A 27,319-nucleotide genomic window follows, 5' to 3' on the forward strand; every position below is an offset into this window, starting at 1 on the left:
ATATTATCTCTGGACTTTGCCTGTGGGCAAGCAAAAGAAAGGAAATAATTTCTCATGTCACCAGCTTTTTGGTGTGGAAGAGAAAAATAACATGGTAATTACATAGCCTGGTTCTTGCTGATGTTCCTGCTACCATTGTGACTCTGATGTTTCTATCCGCTGCTGGAAATGGAGAGCATTGGCAGGCTATTTGTCCCCAGTGAACTAGCATGCCCTGTAGCATCTTTTAACACACACTCCACGTGTTGCCTTGCCCCCTTTGGAGCAGCCTCTGCCCTGGCAAGTTTCAGAGTAGCAGTCGTGTTAGTCTGTATTCGCAAAAAGAAAAGCAGTACTTGTGGCACCTTAGAGACTAACAAATTTATTTGAGCATAAGCTTTCGTGAGCTACAGCTCACTTCATCGGATGCATTCCAATGAAGTGAGCTGTAGCTCATGAAAGCTTATGCTCAAATAAATTTGTTAGTCTCTAAGGTGCCACAAGTACTCCTTTTCTTTTTGCCCTGGCAAGATGTCCCTTTGCACACGGCTACTGCCTTGTGCTTTCCAGGGTCAGTAAGATGAGTCCGGGGAGCAGGACTGCACTGACTTCTTTGCACTGTGGTAGTTAACAAACTTCCAAGCAGATTCAAAGGTTTGCAATGCTGGCTAGTCACTTTTCTGGAAGCTGTGGTCACGTGTCCCTGCTGGGGAAATGCACACATGAAAAGCCAGCAATAATGACCCTGACTCCAAATACACCCCCATGCTGCCCCTGAAGAAATATGAGGCAGATTAGTACCTGGTATAGCTACGGCCTTTGGGACAGAGGCACAGTGGGGAAAATGGGTCCTTTTTTGGCCCATCCACCTTCCTTTGACATTCCAGAGACAGGGACTGTCCTGAGAATCCAGAGTTACATGAAGCTGGCAGTAAGATTAGCCACCAGCAAGCTTTGCAGGCCTGGGGTGGAAAAGTTTAAGTGACTGGCCTTAAAGTGGGTAGCAGGGCTGGGTTTAGAATTAGATCTGGATGAAAAATGCTGATTGTTTTTCATGTGACATTTTGAAAAAAAAAGAAAAGGGGGGGGGGGTTGGGGATTTTTTTTTTTTTTAACAAATTTCCCATTAAAACGTTTGGTTTCTCTTTTACCTCCTCCCCCCACGGGGGAAAAAGATTTTGGAAAACTCAAACCCAACTTTTCTAGAAACCACAATTTTTCAGTTTTTTTTTTTTTAAAAGTCACTCCCCCTACCCCGCAGATGTTTAGTTCTTCATGAAAACGCGAGAAAACTTGGAATGAAATTAAAATGTTTTTCGATTTTGGAGGGGAAAGGCCATTTTTTATTGGGGGGGGGGGGAGGCAGGAACTGACCATTTTCTACCAGCTCTAGTTAGAACCCAGTGACTGCTGATTCCCTTTTCCCTGCCTTAACCACTAGGCCATGCTCCCTCCTTATGGGTGCTGTCTTTGGCACCAGCTCCTTGGTCCCTATTGTCTGTATTAGCCCCTGTGATTTTTGGTAGCCTGCGGAATTTCTTTTCCCTCCTCAAACTTTTTGGATTTCAGTAGCTTCCCAGCGAGGTCATGGATTTGGGCTCTCCTTTCTGCAGCTCTAGACAGAGTGTGTCTGTGAACAGTATCACAGCACTCTGTTTGCCTGGATCTGCAGCTGAGAGATTTAGCCCAGCACAATCTTCTTCGATATGCTGCTGAGAGATTTTTGTGTGACTTCCATCATCACCAGGAACATCTCTTTGCTGCAGGTTCTCCTGGGCCAAGGCGACTGCCTTACTCCTGAGTGTGCCACTGTAACTCCCTTTACTTTCTCCCGCTGATAACCCAGCAATGAGGAGTTAAGTACCGACTCCTAGAAACAGGCACTGTCCTCATCTCACCTGTTTCTCCTGGCTCAGCGCCCAGAGCAAAACATTGCTCCTCTCCCATCCCCCATCCCCTCGCTGAGTTAATGTCAGAGCAGTGAGCAGGACGCTGATGTTGGCAGAGTGGAATCCCCGAGGGCACCTGGCACTGCAGGCTGGAAAATGGCTATGCTGGCATTTCTATTCCAGGTCATGTTGCTGCACTTGAGTTACACAGGGAACCAGGGTTGTAACCCCACTGGGAGGAGGCAGTGCAGCCAAGCAGAGAAATAATCATTTGAAAGGACATAGACACAGCGAGGCTCTGTATGGCACTTCTAATTTTCTTCCTCACTGGAGAACAATTGTTAAATCGGTTCAATCCAAATGGTGACCTAGTTTACGCAATCGTTACAATCTGGCTGGGACTGTTCTCAACTTGTCTGACACCTGCCTCTCCCCACTCTGTCCCAGAGAGGTGAACCCCTAAAGTATTCACTGAGAGACCCAGTAATAGTTTTGCTCCGATGGTGATTCATTAATTCAGCCAGTGGACACTCTTATTCCTGCATGAGAGTGGGGTTGGGGGGTGAGTGGGAGGCAGTGTTGTCTAGTGGTTAGAGCACTGGACTGGGGCCCAAGAGATCTAGATTCTATTCCTGACTCTGCCACTGGTCTTCCTGAGTGACCGTAGGCAAGTCACTTCCGTGTTCTGTGCCTCAGATTCCCCATCTGTAAAATGGAGAAGTGATGGGATCCTTGGGGTGCAGCCTGTGACTGAGGGATCACTGTGCCCCCTGAACTCTCTCCAGCCTGGGCTGTGTCTCATGGTGCCTTGCTAGTGACAAGCAGCAAACCCCTCCAGGTGCTGTGATCACTCAGCACAACAACATGTGGAACCTCACACCCAGCTAGATTGCATGAACGCTCCCAGAGCCACTCATGAATCACACAGGGAAAGGCACCAACCAAATCCGCCCAGCTCCCAGCCTTGTACCTCAGGAATATACTATCTTGCACTGCTCAAGACTAGCAGTGCAGATTTATTAATTGGTTCACCACTTCATCGATGGAAAGTGGACATACACCAGCCTTTGTAAACCTGAGCAGATTTGCCACACACTTCATACAAACTCACTGGTAAAGATAAACAGTTAAACGAATTTATTGACTACAAAAGATAGATTTTAAGTGATAAGTGATAGGCACAAAGTCAGAGTTAGTTACCAAAATAAAATAAAATACAAGCACGCAGTCTAAACTCTCAACCCTTTTAGATTGGGCAACATCTAGTTTAAGCAGTTTTTCTCACCCCACTGGATATTGCAGTTCATAGTATACAGATTTCACCCTTGAAACCTGGGCCAGTCTCCTCCGTTGGAGTCTTAAGTCTTCTCAGGGTCCTTGTTGCTTGCAGCATAGGTGGGGGCAGGAGAAAGGCTAAGCATGGGGCCCCCGTGTTCTGTTTTATATCCTCAGTCCATGTGCTTGGAGAAAACGAGCCCAGACATGTTTGGTGGGCACCGCTGAGTCCCTAGACAAAATTGAGCAATTCTTCTGGTGTGGCCTTATGCAGGTGAGTCATTGAATTGTAGCTCCCTTGCTGGACAATGGCAGTTGATGGCTGTTTGACACCCCACCTGGGCATTGGTTACTTTCCTTGCTGTTGTCTCTGGGGCGCTAATAGCTGGCTGGTTCCCCAATTTATAGCATGTTTTAGTGACAACCATACAACACAATTCTCATAACTTCATGATACACGTATATGGATAGAAAAATGACTTTCAGCAGATCATGACCTTTCCCCTGATACCTTAGACAGCCTTCTTTATATGCAACATCACAATTATATATAAATGAGGAATATGTGGGTTACAAGGTGCTCCCCCAAGGTACAAGGTCACAGAGGATAGTTACACTGACCTCCCTTACAGAGCTTTTTGAATCTACTGAGTTAAGTGTTGTTACTGTTATTATTAGATTTAGCTTATTTGCTCAGCAAGGAGGTTAAGCTAAATAAAAAAAAAACCCACTCTAATACTGGACTAAGAGTGTCTATCCAGGGCTTATACCAATCACACTGCATCGATTTGACTATTGAAACTTTCCCATGTAGACAAGCCCTTAATCACTAAATGCGGATGAATACTGCGGATGAGGATGCAGCAAGATTTTTAAAAAAATTAATAAATGCAATTCTGTTGTGAATGGCTCCAAATAACATCTCCTTCTGTTAAATTTTGTGTTCACCTAGAAATGGTTTTTAATTTCCTGGGAGGAACAGGAGATATGGTGACTGGCAAGGCTTCTGAGGCTTTTTTGCCAGCTCTTTTTATGAACATGCTGCAAGGTTCCCCCGTCGACTTGCACCTGTTTTAGTGAGGAGACAATGAGTCTGAATTTCAAATGTTTGTCCCCCTATTCTGCAATCTGGGACCCTGAATGCTTGTTACGGGCCCCCAAGTTGGTGCCCAGATGCACGACTGGGTGCTCTAATTTACACACCCTACGTGAATGCAGCCCTGCGGTGGGAGACAGGGGCACTGGAACAATATGTAGAGTGGGGGGGCTAAGAGCCATTGAACCAAACTGTAAACCTGGTATATGATGGAAACCACTTCAAGCCAAGCGATGTGGAAGCACCCTCCAGCATCCCTCATTCCAGCACCTATGATGGGAGAGATTGTAGGTTTACTGTGTGCAGCAGGGAGCAACAGATCATCCAGTGGCTGTACAGATTTCAGATTGCTAGCTACGTCCCTGTTCTCAGAGCGATGTTGACATCAGCACTGAGAGGGAGGCAATATCGCCAGGTGGTTACAGTAGGGAGCTGGGAGTCAGGATTCTGAGGTTCTGTTTCTAGCGATGTGATTGGCTCCCTGTGTGGCTTTGGGAAAGGCATGGCACCTTTTGTTGCCTCAGTTTCCCCATTCCCCTGGAAAAAGGGGCTGATGATGAATGTTTGTAAAGTTCTCGAGGATGGTAAAGCAGTAGGTGGTGTGATGGTTCTGGGTGCTGACGGTGCACGAGGAGTGGGGGGTGAACATGGCTGAGATGTACATTGAGGTTTACCCCCATTAAAAACAGAGGGGCAGGGAGGGGGAAACAGCATTTGCCAACTGGAAAAGCAAAAACGGAGGAAGCAAATATTATTTTTGAATGTCTCCGAAGGTTTTACAGCAAATGGGGGGTTCATGCTGCCAGTATCAAGCAGGCTTGTGTAGACGATGCTTTCCCCGGCCATGAGGGGGATGCGCCAAGCTAGAGTCATGGCTCCACTTCTCCAAAGTCCTAGTTGGCAGGGGAGGATTAGGGTTTTATGGGGCCCTGGGCCAGAGCAAGTGGGGGTCCCTCCCCACCCCTTCCGCCTGCAGTCCCCCCGTCCCCTCCCCATGCACACGTTGCTGCCAGGGAAATGGGGTCGGGCCGTGGGGCTTCTCAGGGAGCAGGGGTTTGGTACACCAGCCAGGTAGTGGGGTCAGGCACCCTGACCACTACTGCCTGGCAGGAGCGCTGGGTGAGCAGATCAGGTCGGGACACGGGGGCACCCATTTTTCTGGGGCCCCTGGGCATGGGCCCCATTGGCCCAGTGACTAATCCACCACTGCTAGCTGGCAGGGCTTAGGGGAGCATGGAGGCAACAGATGTCACAGGCTTGTGGGGGTGTGGGTAACACTGCTCAGGGTCTACACCAGAGTGGGAAGATGTCATTTCCAGCATGGGTCGACACACTGCGCTAGCTCTAATCGACCTGGCATGCTAAAAACAGAAGACCATGGCATGTGGCAAACCATATGTCCTTTCCCCCCTCTCCAAATGTCCCATGGCACAATCCATTGCCTTGCCTACAGCAATCCACGCTGGGAAGAACTGTTCAAGGAAGCACCATAAGAAACCAGGTTCCACCGATCCACTACCTATCTACTGGATGGGACCATTGCTTAGGCATGGGCCTGAAGCAGGCAGCACAAAGCTACAATCAGCTAAAATTGATGCTGGTGATTAGTGCAAGATCTGTCACCAGCAAACAATATGTGACCTCGCCCAAAATTAAGCGCCAGCTAGAGCCTGCATTCCAGGGAGGTGGCTGGATGACCAGGCAACCCCTGTGCTAGCCCACCTTGCCCCATGGGTCACTGGACTCATCACAGATGCAGCCAGGAAGCACTGCAGTCAGCTTCTTTCCAAACACAGATGCACTCGGTGAGCTAATACGGTTTTGTTTTTTTCATCTGTAGTGTCTGATTAACGGCTCAGCCCTTGTGCTTCTCTTTGTAATGATGCCTATGGCCAGGTCCCTTGTTGGGCTTGAATCTGCACCGGTGAGCTAAAAGAGTGAGTCTCCACAGCCTGAGCTAAAGAACCAGCTTAGTAAGTGGCAAGGCAGCACCAAATTCATAACCCTTTCTGTCGGCTAGCTGAAGAGGCATGCCTGAAAGGCAGCGAGTTGGAATAAAGTTAGTCACAATGGGGTCAATTCTTGCAATATGTGGTGAAGTTTGTTTTTTATTTTAAAAAAAAACAAAACAAAAACGAGCTCACTATTGAAATTGGTTGGTGAACAGGGAGAGGAGTGATCCAGAGCTGCTTGAGAACTCCAGATGGAGAGGGAGCTCTCTGCTGCCTTCTGCTGGTGAGTAAGGGGAAAAGGCTGAATGGACCAAGCCTTATTTGCATTTTTGTTAAGTGATAATTTGGGACATTTTGATAAAATTCAGTTAATTTTTAAATTTGGGAGGTGATGGAACTTTATTCCTTTTGTGGAACTAAATGACCAGTGAACGACACCAAATGTGCCTGCGAGGAAGGGTCACCCTGACCAAAATCACAGTCTGGCATGATTGGGTAGTAGTGCCTGGGTTCAAATTAATGGGAAAGCGTTTTGTTTTGTTACTTTTTACTGATTACTTCTGGGGTATCAAGGACTCTGTTAAGGGTCCTATATGACACTGATTTATAAGCAAACTATGGAAATGTGGTCTAGATGAAATTACTATAAGGTCAATGCATAATAGGGTGAAAAAACATACTCAGTGAGTAATTACCAATAGTTTGCTGTCCAATTTGGAGGATCTATCTAGTGGAGTCCTACTGGGGTCTCCCCTGGGTCTGGGACAATTCAACATTTTCATTAATGACTTGAATAATGGAGTGGAGATTATGGTTGTAAAATTTGTGTGCGACACCAAACTGTGAGGGGTTGTAATCCCTTTGGACAACAGGATTAGAATTCAAAATTATCTTGAAAAATTAGAGAATTGGTCTGTAATCAACAAGATGAAATTCAATAAAGAAAAATGCAAAGTATCAAGGAAGAATTAAATGCACAACTACAAAATGGGGAAAAACTGGCTAGGTGTTAGTACTTCTGAGAAGGATCTGGGGTTTATAGTGGATCACAAATTGAATGAGAGTCAGCAACATGATGCAGTTGTGGAAAAGGCTCATATCATTCTGGGGTGTATTAATAGGAGCATTGTACATAAGACACGGGAGGTAGTTGTTCCACTACTCCCTTCTACTTCTACTCAGCACTGGTGAAGCCTCAGCTGGAATAATGTGTCCAGTTCTGGCCACCACACCTCGGGAAAGAGAAGGACAATTAGGGAGGGTCCAGAGGACAGCACACAAAACGACAGAAGGTTTAGGAAGCCTGACCTATGAAGAAAGGTTAAAAAAATGGGGATAGTTAGTCTTGAGAAAAGAAGACTTGGGGGGGGTCAGAAAACAGTCTTCAAATACGTGAAGGGCTGGTATAAAGAAGACAGGGATCAATTGTTCTCTATGTCCACTGAAGGTCGGACAAGAAGTAATGGGCTTAATCTGCAGCAAGGGAGGTTTTAGGGCAAATATTAAGAAAAATTTTCTCACTATAAGGGCAGTTAAGCTCTGGAATAGGTTTCCAAGGGAGGTTGTAGAATCCCCATCATGGGAGGTTTTTAATAACACGTTAGACAAACACCTGTCAGGAATGATCTAGGTTTCCTTGGGCCTGCCTCAGGGCCAGGGCTGGACTAAATGAGCTCTCGAGGGCCCTTCCAGCCCTACATTTCTATGATTCTGTTATTCCTTTGAGAGCTGAGGTCGCTTGGAGCTGGTGGTCTGCGCTGAGGTCGCTTTGAGGTCATAGTCAGCATGGAGGCATCACTGAGGCAGGTGATGATGCTGGTGGTTTGAGATGAGCCACCGAGAGCAGCAGCCTAGCTGAGGGACTCTGACGAGGGCCTCCCTACCTAGCAGCAAAGCCATAATCACTTCAGCTGGGATAGATGGTGGAGCCCCCAAAGCAGACCAGGCTGCGCTCTCCTTAAGGGCTGGAGATGGACCTGCCCAAGTTCTGGACTCTGCCAACCCTGGACAACAAACTGTGAGTGGGGAGCCATGGCAGAGGGAAATGGCTAATGTACAACCCCTTGCCTCATTAGCCACTCACAACCAGGAGATGATGCTGTGGGGGAGAGGAGTCTTATCTAACAGATATTGTTAATTGATAAATTGCTGAACTTTCCCAAGTTCATTCTGTGCCCCCCTCTTCTCCCACACTTCAGCCAGAGACATCATGCTTCAGAGACGTTGGAACAGAAGACAGGAAGGGCCAAAATCCTACCATGCCCAGCTTCCCCTATGTCCCACCGCAAAACCGCTAGACAGAGGAGGCTGGGAACAAATCATCTTTGTTGTTAACCTGCATCCAGTTCAGTGTTTCCATAGAGTTCTCATTCATCTAGGTTCTCTCCCATGTCCTGGCAAAATTCCATCTTGGGTCATTGTGTTCTGCCTCCCTATATTCCCCTATAGCTTCAATTTGCGTTGCTTCCTGCATTAAAATGTTGACTTTGATGCTGTGTGTTATTAACTGGCTGTTATGTTTTAAACCAGAGGTGGCTGCCTTGCAGTGCTGCATGAAACTGGTCTTTGGGTTCTGTATAGCTTCAATTTGCTAATTGCCTTGGAATTCTTAAAGTTGAAAGGTGCTACAATAATCTTAAATGATATATATATATAATACAATTAATATAGCTGTAGTGCTACCAGTTCCGCAAGGCAGGCTGTATTCAGTTCACTTCAAGTCTTGCAGTAACATGTTCCAAAGACCCTCTTGGAACAGAAGGCATGCACCTTACAAACAGCCCTTAGAAATCCATCTGGCTATTCTGAACCCTTTGCATACATGTGAAGTGCATATTTTTTCAGCTCTCCCATGGGCACTAAATTGTCTATCAATTATTCTGCACCTTCAGATCCATCTAAAAACACCCTTGATAAATTGGACACCAGATGTGCAAAGTTAAGGAGACAGGTGCTTAATTGGCTATCGATTATTCTGCACCTTCAGATCCATCCAAAAAATACCCTTGATAAATTGGACAGCAGGTGTGCAAAGATAAGGAGACAGGTGCTTAATTGGCTATCGATTATTCTGCACCTTCAGATCCATCCAAAAAACACCCTTGATAAATCAGACAGCAGGTGTGCAAAGATAAGGAGACAAGTGCTTATATTCTACATCAGCATCTGCAGGCTGAGGAGATTTGCTCCATTATAATGAGCATAAGAGTAAAGAAATCCAAGAGCTTGTGAGTTCAGTACATCTGTTCTGAAGGAATTAGGAGGTCAGGGCTGCTGCATATGTTCCCACTGGTAGCTGAATCTCCTGACCTGAAGCTCTAAGGAGCTCTTACATCATTCATTAATTTGTTCCATTCTGCTGTTTCCCATCCATTTCCCTTATGAAAAGAGGAGGCAGAATTTGCCAGCAGAGAGCTGGCTAAGCCCCTGTCTGTTACAGGCAGGGGAAGGTTGACTGAGATAGATGTGGTTGGAGTTATCCTTGCTGCCTTTGTGAGGCATTCCCACTTCACACCCCTTCACAAGATCCCTCTCTCTGATGCCTAAAGGAGGACACATATTAGACAGAGGAGGAAATGCATCAGAATGCAGTGCATCCAAATCCTCATTGTAAATCTGGGGAATTTTAGCATCTTGATTCTGACAAGTTATTGGCAAATAAAAATAGTTCCATTACTCAGCTCAGACTTTGGGGTGCAGGTGGAGAAAAGGGGATCAGGGTTCTCTCCCTCTAGGCTAAATATGTCCCTGGGTTCAACTCTGCTGAAGGTAATGCTCTAACCACTAGGTCATGTGCCCTACCCATAGCAGCTCCAGGTTCCCTGCCATCAGTGGAGGTGGCACCTGAAATGCACTGGTCCCTCTCTCTACATCCCATGTTCCCACCTATCCTGCCTGAAGTTTGGCTGATCCTTTTTTGTTTTTCAAGCCCTGAGCTCCCGCTGCTCCACACCCGTTTCCCTTAGGGACTCGCCATTCCCTTTAAAAGGGCTGAGGAGGAAAGAAGAGCTCATTTGTCAGAGGCTGAGCCCATTAGACAGAACCCCACCTGGGTCTGCCTGTTCCTCCCCATGGCACACATGCAGTGCCGAAGCAAGTGACCAAACAGTGTGCATTGTCACATGCAGTGCCAAGCATTAGCCCTCCACATTCACTTCCATGTGATTGACCAGGACTTCCACTGCTTCCTCCTTATGCTCTTTCTCCAAACCCAGTATCTGGTGGGTGCAGTGGAGCGAAGGAAGGCAGGTGGCATTCTTGATGTACCTCCATGCAGTCAAAGAGCAGCATGAAAGGAAAACAATTGGCCTTAAAGCTTTTAAGAGGAGAAACTTTGGATTTCCTATCCCCATTGACTTGAACGGAACTGCCCTTGATTTCCAATGGGGGTATGTCTTCACTGCAGAGTTAGCCCAGGCGACTGGCACCCGGGTCTGAGTACATGGGTTAGCCTAGCCCAGACATGAGTGTCCCCACTGCAAAACCTTCTCTGTGTTACTGTGTCTGCACTCCTGTGGGTGTCTGAGGGATATCCCATGGTTCTTTCTGTTGAGATGCACGAGGATTCTTTCCCAGTCAATTGTATCAATTGCAGGAGACCTCGTCTGCCCTTCGGGGGGAACTATGGCAAGGCAGTGGAGGGCCATCAGGTTTAGCCTGCATCCTCACTAGACAGGCCATTCACCCAATTTTAAGCCAGATAGTCCTGTTTTTCTATAGTTTCCTTGTCGGTACCTAGACAAACCTGGACATCCCACATGGAAGGCACCATTTTGAAGAGTATGCCACTCTGCCCCGCTGGCATGATTTCGCATGCACCATGTGTGTGAGGTCACGCTCTTGGGGTCACGCAGGCAGTGGCAGGCTGGTGCTGTTCCCAAAGTACTGGAATGTCCACTATTCAGGGGATGCATCAGTGGCCACCTTAATCCTCACTGCAAAGTGGGCAGGTTCCAGCCCGACAGGTTCCTCCCCTTCGCCCCCAGCTGGGTCAGCTAGCCTGGGCTGAAAGAACCTCCAAACAGGTAAAAGGATTTTCTGTGTGGACAATAGAGGGGTTTGGACCAACACCCAGGTAAGAGCCTGTATTACTTGTGTAGTGCAGATCTACCCGAAGTCTGCGTTTGTCCCAGTGTGTTCTGAGCCAGGCTCTGTTCCCATTTCCACCTGCACAGGCCTCATTGACTCATTGTCAGGACACCCTTGGTGTCTTGGTGGGTGTGTCTAGGGGGCACAGTCTGGCTCAGTGGGGTGTCTGCACTGCAGATTCATGCCCTTGGTGAAAATCTTGAATCAGATTAGTCTGATGAGGTGTTTTCAGCTACCTAGATTGACTCCCTCAGGGAATAAATAACAAGGATAGTCGGTGTGTGTCCATGGTGGCTGCAGATCTGTCTGAGCTGGAGTCTCCTAGGCTCTGTTCGAAAGCCCACTGAAATCAATGGGAGTCTTTCAATGATCTAAAGCCCATTGAAAGACTCCCATTGACTTCAGTGGGCTTTAGATCAGGCCCATGGCGATGTTCTGACACAAAGGTTCAAAGGAAAAACCCTGCTGGCAGCAACTTTAGTCATTCGGTACCTGAGCCAGGTCTTCATAATGTGCCCTACAGGGGAGAAAATACACTAGTAATTAATCATGGCCAAGTTCCGGGCATAGCCAGCTGGTGAGGACAGCAAATCACTCAGCTAATATTTAAAAGGGAAGTGACTTTGAGCTTATTTTGATACCAGGAACATTTTGTGCTCAGAGATGGATCCTTCCCCCACTCCTGGATGTTTGATCTATTCAGTGGTTTTCACTGCACATTGCTTTTCTTTTTCTTTCCACCTCTCTGGTGGCTTTTAATGAAGTTAAAATTGGTTCTATTAATCCTTTGCCTGCGATTCCTTCTGGTTTTTAAGTAACTTTCAGCCTCGCATGTTTTCACAATCCTAAACCTGTGGAGTTATTCTATTTCCATCAAAGGCAGAAATCAGTGTACCTGACGCAGAATTTGAGAGGCATATATACTCCTTGCAAGAGAGTGCTTTGTAAAAAACACCATCTCCCTTCTCCCCCAGGGTGACTTTCAGATGGTCCCAGGAGGGTTACATTTAAAGGCGCTTCTTTTCTTTTTCATCACAAGTTTATTTGCTCAAAGCCGGGAATGGGCAGTGGAAGGTGCACGTTGAGAGGACACAGAGCCACCGCTATTCACGCCTAAAGATGGTTTTGTAAATCCATTTCTGAAAGTTGGCTACTGCGGTGTAAACACCTGGGTACCTGGGACTAGCGCAGCTGTTCCCCCAGGACACAATCCCGAACACTCGGCCCTCGCACACCAGTGGCCCGCCAGAGTCCCCCTAGAAAAGAAGCAGCCATAATAAAGGTTTTCTAAAATGGTTTGCGGGGGACCCTTCCATCATTGTACTAAACACCTTTCCTGTCTAGGAACGGGAGGACCAAGAACGCTCTGAGGCAGATTCTCCATAGCCCTACACCCTAGGTAGGCATTTCACCAGTGCAAAGTAGATATAAAATGCTGCTCACTCAGAATAGTAACAGCCTTCTTTGCACTGGTGAAAGGTGCATGGCAATGAGGAATCAGGCTCCTAGATTACATTCCGTATATTTCTGGACCTGAGTCCCAGAAGGACTTAGGCAGTCTGGAGGGAATTCAGAGATAGAGGGGCGACTTATGAGACCACATTCTCTGCTAGTGTAAATGGGCTTTATGCCATTGATGTCAGAGTTTTGCCTATTTACACCAGCAAACAATTTGGCCCCATGAATGTAACTTGACACATTTCCCACCCAGTCCTGACAGTCCCATTCAATGGAAATTGCACCTGACCCTTTCCCAGGGCAGCACCCCTGCCAACCGATGGAACAGTTTTCTTACAGGACGCTAGAAAGACCCATCCAAACTGGCACTGTCCTGCTCTCTGAGAGACAATGCTGGAATCCCAGAGAGATTTAGTCCAGCCCTTAGGGACATTCTGCACCATTGTGCCTTCCTATGTGTGATGCAGCATCATCATGCAATGACCTGGTTTCACAACACAAGAACATGACCTCATGCCGCACTGGCGACATGATGACTAGGTCCTGCCAGACAAATGATTAAAAAAGAGGTAATGCAGTTTGGAAGGGATGCCTTCAGCCCCATTGTGCTTTCTTGCTATTGTCTTACCCAGGAAGAGAAAAAAAAAAAAAGCTAGCTCATTTCTAGCTTGCCATTTTGTTCTTGCTATAAAAATAGATCTGCCTTCTCCACCCACCCTCTGTGCTTCAATTCTGGGCGTGAATCATCTCCAGTTAAGAGGTGTGTGATCAAGGCTTTAACTCTATGGGAACTTGAGAACAAGGCAGGGCTGAAGACAGCTGCCTGCCGTGTCTCTGTGCAAGCATTTTTCTCCAGATCCTCTCTCATAACGTTGTCCACTAGCTGCAGTAATGGTGGTCAAGATTTTTAAAAAGAGACTCGTGGTTTTGGGTGCCCCATGTGGTCCCCTGAGAAGAGCCTGATCGTTCTCCCAGAAAGTGCATCCTCAGGAAACCAGGTTCTTTTAAAAGTGTACTGGGCACCCAAAATTTGAGAGCCCCCAAACTCACTCGTCACTGTTGGCTTGTGTCTTCCAAGTCTGTCTAGAAAAGTACTAGTTTCCTAACAGATGTGGCGGAGGCAGGAGATGCTTTTTAACGGATGGATTCTTTTTAATGGGACCCAGCGGGTCTAAAGACCCATCTGCCACTGAATGCCTAGCAGTTCAGGATGGTTCTCTGCAGCTTGGGCACAGCTGGTTCACTAGCGGGCTGCGCTCTCCCCGGAGGAGAGGTTTGAACTTGCAGCTTCCTCTGCAGAATTAAGGAGGGCATCTGTACCTGGCAGGCGTCTTTGCCCCCTGTGTTGAACCCAGCACAGATCATGTTCTTGGTGATGTGTCCCGCATAGGAGGCCGTGCTGTTACACTTCCCAGAAGAGATGATAGGCAGGCGAAGGCTGCGAAGGGTGTCCGAAGTCGTCCCGCCCACGGGAGTGGTGTAACCCCAGCCAGAGACTTGGCAGAAGCGGCCCTCCCTCACAACCGCTCCTTGCTGGGGAAGTGGCACAACGGAAACAAAAGCATTATGCACCAGTGGCCTGTTCAGCTGTTCGGAGACACCAAGGGGAGAGTCATTACTGACTGGAAAGAAACAGAGGCGGGAACAGGTGATCATGGGCATAGGGCCTTGTGTACGGTGACAGGAGAACCTCATGCAACTCACAGCTTGGGTTCCACTCACGTTTGGGATGCTTCCCTGAACCAGCCAGGCTGCATCAGCTGCAAAATCCAATCCAGATCCAGGGTTTTGGTTTGGCCCATCATGGAAACGGGACCTGGCTGCAAAACTTGGATCTGGATTCAGTTTCCAATTTTTTCCTCAAAGCCATGGGGTGTTTGGACCCACTGTTTTGGTCTAAGACTTCACCCTTATGGAAAGTCCTATAGAATGTAAAAGGCAATGAGAACTTTTCTATAAGATTCTTTGAATCCTCCAATGGAATCTAAAAGAGAATTATGTCCTGGTTATAGAATTCTATAGGATGGGTCAAAATACGTATAGAAAGGATCTCATTCTCTATGAAATTATCATGGTTTTAGGACTAATTTCTATAGAAGCCTATTTATTATATTTCTACAGGACCCTCTTGATTTCATCTCTCTAGTAAATTCTGTAGGCTTCCCAGAAAGGTGGTGTGCAGCAGCTGTAAAAGTTGTATTCTCCACTCCTCAACTTTAAGGGAGGATCTGTTGGATTGTTCAGGCCCTTTCTGTTAGCAAAACAGAGATGCACAGGGAAGAGTACTGAACTAAACATTTTCAAACCCTCAGAAAGGTTTGGTTTGAGTTTTGGGTAAAGGTGGAGGTCATAGATTTTTAGAGTTTAAGGCCACAAGGAACGATTAGATCGTCTATTATGATCTCTTGTATATCACAGGCCATTACATTTCACGCAGTTACCCCTGTATTGAGCCCAGTAACTTGTGTTTGGCTAAAGCATCTTCTAGAAAGGCAGCCAGCTGGGCTCTGAAAACATCAAAAGCTGAATGGAGAATCCATTACTTCTCTTGGCTGTTTGTTCCAATGATTAATCATCCCCAGTGTTAAAAATGTGGGCCTTAGTTCCAATTTGAATTTATCTGGTTTCAGCTTTGGACATTGGTTCTTTTTATGCCTTTCTCTGCTGAATTAAAGATCATTTTAATACTGGTATTTTCTCCCCATGAAGATACTTATATACTGTAATCAAGCCATCGCTCGATTTCTGATACACTAAATATACCGATCCCTTTAAGTCTGTCACTGTAAGGTTTTTTTTTTCCAGCCCTCAAATCATTATTGTGGTTGTTTTACTCCACCCTCTCCTGTTTTTCAACATCCTTTTTAAAATATGGACACCAGAACTGGGTGCTGTATTCCAGTATTGCTCTCACTAATGTAAAAGTAAATCCCCCTCCCTCCTCCTACTCCGTATTCCCAGGGTTATGCATCCGAGGATGGCATTGGCCCTTTTTGTCACAGCATCACACTGGGAGATCATGTTGAGTTGCTTGTCCACTGTGACCCCTAAATCCTTTTCAGAGTCAATTCTTCTTCAGTCTAGAACAAGTTACCCACCCCTGTGCTGTCTCTTTGAGCACTGTAGGAGCAGACGACAGTATCATTTGCTATTATATTGGGATGATAATATAGTTTCTAGAGCTTTGAGTATGCTTTACCAATGTGTGCTGCACACGCATTCTCTGCAGCAGGGCCACACACCGAGAGCAGAAATGAAGGTCTATGTTCATTTGCACACACTCCCTGTTGCTAACGGCAGGAGTCTGCAATCTCGGTTTTCAGTCTCTCTGAATGGTTCATCCTGGTGCTTTGGAAATATTTGATTTTAGGGAAATAAGAGCCAGGCTACCAGGGGCTCTTAGGAGAGAACTGAACTGCATCACTGTGTTCCTGCAGCCTCTGAGCTGCTGCTGCTTCAATCAATAGAAGCCCCCTCCAGCTCTGCACTGCACATTCCCTCGGGGGGAATCTAGCAGACTCAGTGCTGGAGCCTTAGATGGTATCACTTTCATGATTATTTAAACTCGAGTCCATTCTTATTAATACACAATGCACTTTGCAAACCTATTTGAATATATGAATGCTGTTTAAGTGAAAACGATACCGGCTTAGCCTGAAACGTTAGTTTGTTAAAGGCAATCCTCCTTGGGAATTTCATTTAGATCCCGTTTTGGTTTCCTTCCCTGGCTTGGACTTTTCATGGCTTCCTTTTGCAGCTACTGGATTAGTAAAGGGACAGGCAATCTGAATGAGTCCTTGTAACATCAGGTAATAGAGGCTCCTTTGGCTTACAGAATATTTTGAACAGCAAATGCTCTTTCAGTAAGGGATTGCCGACTGGGAAAAAATCTCAGGAGAAACCATTCTGCAAGCACCTAGCATTTGCCTAGACGACTAGATCTAGTGAATTTGCAGCGTGTGCTCTGCATGGGGATTTGGTAGGATTTCTTTCAGTGGCTGGGCTTGGATTCCCTCATGTCCCTCATGGACTGACTTACATTCATCAGCTCTTGGTTTTTATAATACAGCATCTGTTGCAGTGTATTCCGTCATTTTGTCCCTGCCTTTAAATGATTCATTAACGCTGCTCCAGCTCCTTCTCCTGAGCAAACGCTGAACCTCATTGTCCCATGAATGCTTAGTGAGCTTATAAAGACCGGGTTCCAAAATCAAAACACAAGTGAAAAACTCACACAGGATGTGTATAGGCCATAGTGACGTGTACCCATTCACCCACTCGCATGGATGCTTCTCTATGGGCAGCCGTCGTGTGGGTGTACAGAACTAGAAGCGGGCATGATTATATTCTGCACCTGCTCATGCAAATTCAGTGTGCACTAATGTGCATTGCCGTTTAAACCTGCGGCACAAACAGAAAGGCTTTGGGGCTAAACTGGCTCTCACCCATGAGGATACTCTGCAGAATCCTTTTAGATTGTTTTTTGCAGGGATGGGAGGGCAGGTTGGCCCTGATACTGCGTATAAGCCACTCCATATCCTTTAGGGACGCTTGTCCACTCAGCCTGCTCAATTCCTTACCAAGAAGTCATAGGAAACTACTGACAATGACAGAGAGCCCGGAACTCAGGAAGTGTATCTCCAGCCTAGGTACTAATCAGTGCCTAGATACCACAGAGCTTGGTACTCTTCACTAAGGTAAATAGGCCTACAGAGTGAAAGAGAGCCTGTGAGATCTGAAATGTACAATGATCCGTAACTAATCATAATACCTAGCACTTATATAGGAGGTAAGTAGCACTTTACAGATGGGGAAACTGAGGCACGGAGCAGGGAAGTGACTTGCCCAAGGGCATGCAGCAGAGCCAGGAACAGAGCCTAGTTCTCCTGAGTCCCAGTCCTGTGCATGCTCCCCTGGGGCATATTGACTTCCTGGGTAGAAAAGCATCAGAAAGCAACAATCACATAGAAGAATGCACACCCCTCCTCTGACAAAATGTCCCCTCTCCAGCTGGTTTGCAGGTAGCTGGTGCTAGAGCCACACAGTTGGGGGAGCTGGGAAGAGCAGGCACGTGTGTCCTGATTACTAATTACTGGCCTTACTGATCATACACTGCGTGTCTTTTGGAATTCAGGGCCCCATCCCTCACAGGGAGTAGTAGCCCTACTTGTGTCAAGGAGGAGTAAGGGAGTGTTCATGGGGAGGAGGGACAGTGCAGTCTAGGCCTCTGGGATCGCTACCTTGGAGCTGGACAGCATCTGCAGTAGCAATGGGATAGGTAGGGCTGGGAAGGTCATTCCACTCCAGTCTCTTATTTCCAATGGCTAGTAACGTTGTCAACAATGTGCTTTTTGTGGGGGACACTTGGCAGGGATCGGTAGGTTTGCTTTATTTCTTTCCAGGTTTGAGAGAAGGGTGATGAAGGTGCTCAGCACCTCCGGCGATCAGAGCATATGTTTATATCAGAAGCAGTGCAGATGGGGCAATGGGCCTTGTACTCCAATTTGGGTTCTCATCCTGGCTCTGCTGCTGGCCTGCTGAGTGACTTTGGGTGAGTCACATCGCTCTGTGCCTCAGTTTCCCCATCTGTAAAAAGGCCGTGATGATTCCTCTCTCCTTGTGTAAAGTGCTTTGAGATCTACAGATACAAGGTGCATGTACGAGCTAGGTATTTGTTTTTATTAGGGCTCATTGGTGGTTTGTTCCTCTTCACCTTGACCTCCTGCACATTGCCACCAGCCCTGCCTATATTTCCCCTACCAAATGTTTCATGTCTGAATGCATGCTCATCGGAGCACATGTACTCTGCTGTGAACAGCCAAAACAATCTGTAGTGACCCCCTCCCTCTCCAACAGCCATCCTCCCTTTCATAGCCTGGCGAAAGCTTGTTACCTTAATCAGCATGATGTCCGCATTTTTGGAAGTGGAGCTGTAGTCCGGATGAACCACCATCCGAGAGGGCCGGAAGATTTGCTCTGTGCCTTCGAAAGTGGAGAGAGAATATTCTCCAGCTACAATCATCATCTGGTTAATTCTGTTGGGAGACAGCAGAGAGCCTGGTCACCGGTGCATCAGTGCTGGGGAAAAATATCCCTGCCCAGGTCTGACTTAAAATACAATCCCTCAGAGGACTCAAAACATTTCACAAGGCTTGTAGCACTCGCAGAACTAGCCATGTGACATCTTGTGCACCTTTGTTTGAATTCACGTGGAGTCAACACTGAAGTGATGGAGGGACGTGTGTGTGTTTGCCTAGTGCGTAGATCTGGCTGTACGACGGCTTGGAGGTACACGTGACTGTGGGGGCGGGCGGCTCTGTGGTGAGGTGGGTAAGAAATAGCATCATTTCCATTTTGCAGATGAGTAAACCAAGAAACGAACTGAGATGTAATGACAATGATTCAGAGGGAGAGCTGGGAATCCAGGCCTCTGCTCTGCTCACTAGAGAATCCTCCTTCCCAACATCTGTATTAGAGTTCCACAGTCCAATGTTTCTCCAGAGAGAGGATAATGAGCTTGTCCAAAGCATCAATATTATGAAATGTCACTTACTAGGAATGGGCAAACTGGTTGGGCTAAAAGAAAAACTGACAGAAATTGTGCCCCAAACTTTGGCTGCACCAGCAATGAGATAGGAAAAATTCTGGAGCGCTGCCTTTTGCGGCTGCTCTTTTCACATCCTTGCTGCTGCTCCTGTGATGACCCCCCCCAGCCCCCCAGGAAGTAATGCCAAGTTCCCCGCTCCAAAGAAGGCTGTTCTTTCTGACCTTACTTCTTAAACACAACCAGGAAATCCTGGCAATTCTAGGGCCCCAATTCAGCTATTTAGCAAAGCACATGTTTAACTTTAAGCACGCATTTAAGATTTAATGGGGCCCCGAGACACAAGGTAGATTGGCACTGGCTCAAGGTCACATGGGAGGCCTGGACCTGAGCTGGGAATTGACCTTAACAGAACATAAGCACGTGTTCAAAACACCTTGCTGAATTGGGGCCCTAGTGAGACAGCCAGGAAAAGTTTCTTGCCCTCATTGGTCAGACCCGAGAGGCTCGGAGAGTTAAGAGAAGAAGCCAGACTGTTGGGTCCTTATATGAACCAAACCTTCCCACCTTTGAAAAGTCATCCCTCCTTACAGCTCACCAGTCTCTGGGTGTAGGAGCTATAGGCATGTGAGCCGGTGGGGGTCTGTGTGGAGATACGTACCAGATCCAGGGCCCAGCTTTCAACCTGAGCACTTAAACTTAGGCACCAAAATCCCTATATAGACACCGAAATGGGAACTTAGGCACCCAAGTTTGAAAACTGAGCTGGGAGCGTGTGCGTAACTATGTACAGGAGTCCATGGAGCTGTGATGTTTGATGAGAGTCCAGCACCCTATGCTCTAGCAAACCTCTATACTCTGCTGTGAGGGGAGGCTGGTCTCTTGTTTGATTCCCAGATGTCTGGCTGTGTGCTCTGAAGGCTGATGTTAAGTGGCCCCTGATTCTCCTGGCGTTCCTTACTCAGTTTTGCAGTGAGCAGCCGTCAGGACCCAGCTTCTGCTGACCAGCGACCCACCACAGAAATGGAAGCCTGTCTTCCTCTTCAGGGACACCAGGTACTTGGAGGAATGTGGTGCCACTATGTAACCCCCGATGATGCGCTGGAGGCTGTTCTGGCCATCTGCAGAGCAAAGGCAAAACTGTCAGGAGGAGACAACTGGCAAACCCAGCTGCTGTGTCATGCATGAACTGTGGCTACCACTCTGAAACCTCTCACCCCAGATCCCAGTATCACTGCATGCCGCTGGACAGATCCAAGTGTCATTTGATGTAGGTTGCTGGCCAGGCCTTATTTTGAGGGAATAGGAGCTCTGAAACCAAATAATCTTCCAGACCTTTGAATTTTAATCATGACCCCATGAGTTGCTGTGACAGCTCAGGCCCTGCAAGGATCATCTAGGGGGAGATAAATGGGACTACAGAAGACGCTACACACCAAAGAGGCACTTTAAATCACAGACAAGGTGCCAACTCCCTCCCTGTAGGCTCATGTAGCTTCCATTAGCATCAGTAGGAGTTAGACATCGGCACCAAGGGGATGGATAGACCCCTCAGGAGGGATTCTGATTGATCTACCGCTCTATTATCGCTGACATTAGCAAGACGAGAGTCCATCTATTATTCACGCAGCTACAGGCCTTGATTTCTCCACAGGCAACAGAGCAATGATAAATATACAATCTCGTTGGTTTTTAATTGGAATTTTAATCAATCTGAATCCAGTTTAATGCTCAGCAGAGTGAGGGGCTAATTGTATTAACCTGCCTGACGCCTAGTGCCCACTGACGCAGCGTGGCTACCCTGCTCCTAACATAGCAGGGGTTAAAAGCAGCCCGGGAGAGGGCAGTGGCTGGGGATGGCTGATTGGGGAAGCAGCCGCAGCTGGGCCACCACCCCAATCAGGTGGCCTGTATAAAAGGCTGTGAGCCACGGGCCCCAGGAGTCTTCTCCAGGCTGGGAGAGAGCAGGGCCTGGCTGCCTGCCTGACAGGGGGCTGGGGAAGGAGCAGGCTGAGCGGGGGCGCTCCAGGATGGCAACTCCCCAGGCTGTAAGGCCCGGTCCAAGGCCCATAGAGGTACCGGGAAGCAGAGGAAGGCAACAGGTCCGAACCCCCTTGCCTATGATGAGTGGCCTTTACACGGCAGTCTGCCCCAGGGAGCGGGGGCTTGGTGATGACTGGCAGTAGCCCAGACTGAGGCAAGGTGGGGATAGTGGGTTTGGGGTCCCCCAGGAAGGGGAGACCCAGAGGCAGAGTGTGGGGGTGCTGCCAGGGGGCAGAACCCAGAGAAAGGGGCACTGGGGTCTGTAAGGGACACGGGGGCCAGAGCTGTGCAGATCACTGGCCTGCAGAGGGTGCGCCGCGCTGGAAAGAGCTCATTCCCCAATGACCAGCAGGAGGGGCCACAGAGGTGAGCCTGCTCCTTTACACCCACCTGGCGCCCCAGCTCTGATCTGACTTGTTATCCCAGTCTCCAGCATGGCTCTCCTAATGCACATCCATTGTGACCTGGCGCTACCCCTGCTCTTCCAGTCCTGGGCTTCGCTCTCAGACAGAGGCTGTGAACTGGTCGTCTCACGTGAACAAACGGGCTCTGGGATAAGTCTGTCAAACTCAGGTCTGATCTCGACCAAACAAATGGATTGGTGCCAAAAGGAGAACACCGGAGCACTAATCTAGTCACCTCCAAGCTAGATGATTCATTTGCATCTTGTTAGATGCTGAGTTTCATGACACAGAGCAAGGTTTCTTGTAACACGTCTGCTCTGTTTCTCTAATGATCAGCCATTAGGCTGTTTTCTTTTAAGAGCAGGTAACAATGTAAGGGCTTTGACCTGCTGTGTATGCAGAGCACTGGTAAACTATTGAAACAGATCTTTAATGGCCCACAGCTGGGCAGATTGTTACCAGTACCAGTGAAAATTCGGGAACAGTATGGTTAACGCACAATCATTTATTGGAGAAAGAATCACACAAGCAGTAAAGGTTATATAATACACATCTTCCTAACAAGCCTCAATTCCCCAAGTATAAACCCTCAGTAATTATGTTGGCCTTACACAGTATCCTGATTGGCAAACAAAGCAGGTATAGCTACCAGTCCTAGATGGAGACTTCTCTTCTCTTCTTCTCCCCTCTCAAGTACTTGGTCTGTCAAATATCCCTTGAAGCAAGGTCTTGGTTACCCAAAGGCCTTCTGTCTTACAGCGTCACAGACCTCTTCAGATGTTGATTCGGGAACTGTCTAACTAATTTACTTTGCTTAGCATTTATACCTTTTGTTCTCAAAGGAGTCACATGTCCCAAAAATATGCTACATGGGTGTTTTATTACTGGTTTTCTCTAATTAGTATTTTAGAAGGGGACTACAAAACTGGCACAGACCAAAGCTCAGTCAACGTTTACCCTCTCATCAGTCATTCACTTGAGCTCCTAGTGCTGTGTCCTCCAAAAGGGGTTATTTCGATCTGCGTCAACCTGTACCAAGCTCACCGATGGCATGTTTTTGTGTTTTCTTTACTTTGTGAGCTGGTCAATCAGCTGACGTGTTTCAAAGGCTATGTCTACGCTACCGCAATAAGTCGATTTATGCTATGCAACTCCAGCTACGTGAATAACGTAGCTGGAGTTGACGTACCTAGGTTGAGTTACCGCAGGGTCTACGCCATGGGCGGTTGATGGGAGAAAATCTCCTGTCGACTTACCTTACTCTTCTCGTTTGGGGTAGAGTACAGGGATCGACTGGAGAGCGATCTGCAATTGATTTGGTCGGTCTTTACTAGACCCACTAAATCGACCACCGGTGGATCGATCTCAAAACATCGATCCCTGATGAAGTGTAGACATGCCCAAAGTCTCATGTTGAGACATATGCACAGATGGAGCCTCAATTATCCATTCAAGTGCAATTTCAGCACACTCGGTAAATTTCCATACCAACTGTCTGATGCTAACAGAATCCTGCTCCCAGAATCCTCTAGCCAATTCAGACATCCCAAGCCACACCAAATTCATGCTTACCATATTATTCATACCAATCACAACAATTCATAATAATTTGGCACCATCCCAACATAAAGTGCACTGGCTTCATACATCAGTAAATAAGGTACTGTGTTGTCAGTGTTATCGGCACACTAGCTTCACTGGGTTAGTGATTGCCCAGTAATTGTCATGCTCCGCTGGAACATCAGTGACCTACAGATGAATCTAAGTGACGGAGACACTGACAAGGCCAGTCAGCTCGGTTGCATCACTGCAGTTGTGTCTCTTTTGAACAGGATGGACAATCATGAGCAATGACAATAGAGACCTCTGTTGAGGCAATGGTACCAACACAGACTGGATGCTAAAAGATGACCCCATCAAAGCCAATGTGCTCTGGTAGGTCAGTGTAGTGCCTGCCACATGAAAGTGATGGAGGAACAAATCACGGTGCTTGGTCCGCTCAGTGCAGTGTCTACCCGAATGACCTACTGAGAAATGACCGCCCCCCAAAGAAGCTGGTGCACTTTGTTGGGTGAGTGTAGATCCGGGGCCCTGGTGACTGGGGCAGAGGCTGAAGAAGTTGCTGAAGCTCTGATCTAACCTGGGACACTGGGAAGCACTGGCCCAGAAGGTGGTGTGAAGAATCTGCTGTTTAATGGCTAATTTACCTAACCTTTTCAAAGAGGTAACAGCATCCTGACTCACTTTTACTTGCCCCTTGTCAAAGAACACAAAGACTTGGCTACATAACAATAATGTAATAATTATTTGAAGCCTCCTTTGATTTAGGATGCGAGTTGGTCACCTGTGTAAGTGCCCAGGCAAATATGCAGTTAGGGGTCTGTGAGAAGAACTCATTATTTTGGGTGCTCTGAGGCAAGATTCTGAGGTCTCTATTTGGTTTACACTTAGGGCTCCTTACTGCAAAGTGCCAAGTGTTTCTGGAAAGTGCTGAATGCCCACAACTCCCAATAAAGTCAATGGGAGCTGAAGGCTCTCAGAAGCCATCAACTCATGCCGAGATCAGGTTCTTAGTCCTTACTCTGGAAACTTCCTTCTGAAGACCATAAGCGTTTGTCCTGGGTAAGGACTCAGGAAAAGCTTCACGTTTTGGCCCTTTCCTAACATCCCAAAATTCCTCCCAAGCATCCCCTGAGCTTAGGCATTGCCCTGAGTTTCTTCCAGTGGTGCAGTCCATTTCCAGGACAACTGATAGGCAGGTACCTGCTTTTGTGGCGTTATTTCCAGAGAACAATGAAGTGTGTTTGATTTGTATGAATACTCTTCCTGTCGAATTACACCGTTCTTCCAATAAGTTTCCCTGTAGGTGGCCTCTTTGTCTAGAACAATTTTGCTCAATTGTGGCATAATTTAGGAAGCAAACTTGCCTTGCTAATCGTTTTACTAAACAGATACTGAATGATAAACACTTTGGGCATGTTTCCTCCTTTTTACTTTGTACAGCTCCTTTCAGAGAATCTTCAAACATATCACAATAATCAATTAAGCCTCACAATGCCCTTAAAAATATTATCCCTCTTTCACAGCTGGGTAGGCTGAGAGGTTGAGTGAACGGTGTGAGGACAAATGGTATTTCTATGGCAGAGCTAGGAATATAACCTAGGAATCCTGACATCCAGTCCACTGCTCTAACTACTAGACCTCATTCTTCTCTCAATATCTGAAAATGATCCATGCTGGAATCTCACAGTACAATGTCTTGTTTCTCTGGAGACTTAATGAACTTGCCTTGATGCAAATATTATGGAATGTTGACAGTGGGCCAGTTTCACCTGAAATGTTGGTCCACTGAAGATACACTGATCTAATTGATCCTTGGTGTATCTATATAGATAGACAGATGATAACACACACAAGAAGTTTCCAGGTTTTCTATCAATCTGATGATTTAAACAAATAACGTTATTAGTTCTGTAAAAAAACAAAACAAACAAGCAAAAAACCTGTGAAGAATGTTGAATGTGAATCAGATAAAAATGAAACCTGGGAACAAAATATGGGACATCTTAGAGAGGGGAAAAAACCAGGGTGCATTTCTGGATATGAAGAGATGTAAACGGTTATAGGGACTCAGGTGTAATTCGACAGGAAGAGTATTTACACAAATCAAACACACTTCTCTATGTTACAGATGCGCATTCAGCAATCTAAAGACAGTAGGATTTCCAGACATGAAAGGCCATCTAAAGCTAGATATGTATATGACATACTCACCGATCAAAGAAAATAACTGCAGGAACAGCAGAAGGCTCAGTGCCAGATAATTCATCTCAGAGTCAATGTAAGATCTTACAAGCACCTGCCAAAGGTAGCTTCAGCTCTTAGCTGCTGAAGAGAGAGAGAGACCCAAAGAAACTTCACTTCATACCTAGATATCCTGGTTCCTCTTTCAGTTTCCATGACAACGAGAATCCCTGAGAGAACAATCAATTATTCATGGAGGCATTTCAGGACACTGGTGTCTGATTGACTAGAGTTAACCTTGTGTTCTCATCTTCCTCCCCTCGGCATCCAGCTGAAAGGGCCATAGCCTTTTCTGCTCACAAACGCTGAATGGAGCTTCTTGGGTTTCCTGGCAGTGAAGTGACACTGATTCCAACAAATCATCCCTTGGCAGACTGGGAAGGCATTTCTTGAAGGGTCTCCATCTCCTGCTTTCCTTCAGGTGGCACTGCAAATTAAAGCAGAGATCCACTCATCTGAGCTGTCAGAGCTGGAGCAGTAGCAGCCCAGAAGCGATGCGGACAAGCTGCTCATCAGTGCTGGGCAAAATGCTTTTGATAAAGCTTGAAACAGGGTCAAACGTGCCTTGTTTGGGAAATTCATGGCAAATTCAGGCCTGGATTCACCATTGCCCTGCAGCTTGTGGTATCATCATTTACACCAGTGGAAGAGAGTGCACACCTGATGATGTTTGACCCCTGCTTTGCACTGGTACAAATGACTGTATATGGTGTAGGCTATGGGGAATCAGGCCACCAGAGGGACAAGGGGCTCACTGGGGGCAATGAACCTCTCAGGCGGATCATGGGCCCAGTATGGAGCAACCCGTTCCCCTGGTTTTACGAGGTGTAATGTGGGGGTTTCACTATGAATTTTGGGGTCCTCCATGTTGGTGTGGATTTACCTCCACAGGCAAGAGCATTATTACAGCTGCTAGGCATTAGTCCATTAAACCACCAACTGTGAGCAAACTTCTGCCTTCAGTTTCATCCATGAAACCCTACAGAAGGAAAAGGACTTGCATGAGGCAGAATGCAGCTCACTATGTTGAATAAATCAATCAAACCTAGAGCCGTGCAAATAGCTGTGATTGTAGGTGTAAAACGTATGCAGGAGAAAATGACATATTGAACCTGGCTTCAGCTGCAGTATCTAGGACGGTGTTTGTATGGCCCTCACCCCCATAGCATCGGAGTGTATCCAGGATGTGTGCTGGCTAAGGCTGGGAGAAATATTCAGTGAGAATGTTTTGCGGGGGTTTTTCACTGACACTTGCATGTGGTAATGATGATGACGCTCCAGATCTGGGGGAAATAAAAAGAGCTGATTCCATTCTGCAGGTGGATGGTGACTTATTAGCACCAAGCAAAAAAATGCAGGAGTTAAGATGATATACACTAAGACATTACTCAAATTCACTGAAACCGATACAGATAGCTCAGCCTTTTATTTTACTTAGCAGTAACACAAGGAACCTAAGGGCCTGCATCCTGTAGGACATTGGCTTAAGCAGTGATGCATAGGCCTGTGGCCCTTTGTTAGATAAAACAGCCCCAAAGTTATCCTAGATTTGGGCTAATCACTTGCTTAAGACAGCAGTTGGTACATAACAAGACTAGCCAACCACAGGACTTTTGAACTGATACTAGGCTTGGATAGTGTTGGATAAAATTGTTGGCAAATGTTTAACCACAAACTTGCTTTAGCAACAGTTAACGTATACGGTAATGAGCTAAAAAGCATTAATATGTTAACCTGTAGGATAAAGGCATCCCAATATTATGAGGGTGAGGAAGTTAGATACAGAC

The 27,319-nt window shown here is 46.8% G+C and overlaps 1 protein-coding gene across 1 annotated transcript; it reads right to left on the bottom strand.

Moving 5' to 3' along the window:
- Positions 1-12,309: 12,309 nt before the first annotated feature.
- Positions 12,310-25,821, bottom strand: LOC119845042 (trypsin-3-like). Its single transcript, XM_038376771.2, has 5 exons — positions 25,503-25,821; positions 20,243-20,402; positions 18,631-18,772; positions 14,058-14,270; positions 12,310-12,535 (listed from the first exon to the last, which is right to left on the bottom strand). Exons 1-5 carry the CDS (start codon positions 25,555-25,557, stop codon positions 12,383-12,385), a joined length of 723 nt encoding a protein of 240 aa, XP_038232699.1. The 5' UTR covers positions 25,558-25,821; the 3' UTR covers positions 12,310-12,382.
- Between the last annotated feature and the right edge of the window lie 1,498 nt (positions 25,822-27,319).

The sequence above is a fragment of the Dermochelys coriacea genome, chromosome 18 (genome assembly GCF_009764565.3).
Source record: "Dermochelys coriacea isolate rDerCor1 chromosome 18, rDerCor1.pri.v4, whole genome shotgun sequence".
Lineage (NCBI taxonomy): Eukaryota > Metazoa > Chordata > Testudines > Dermochelyidae > Dermochelys > Dermochelys coriacea.

Bases quoted from the DNA above. Each gene is read 5' to 3' on its own strand.
- LOC119845042 (XM_038376771.2), bottom strand. From the start codon at position 25,557: ATGAATTATCTGGCACTGAGCCTTCTGCTGTTCCTGCAGTTATTTTCT. The intron at 18,773-20,242 runs GTAAGGAACGCC...GTCTCCCAACAG, and splicing joins GCTGCTCACTGCAAAACTGA to AATTAACCAGATGATGATTG. The intron at 14,271-18,630 runs GTAACAAGCTTT...CCACTTCCCCAG, and splicing joins CGGACATCATGCTGATTAAG to CAAGGAGCGGTTGTGAGGGA.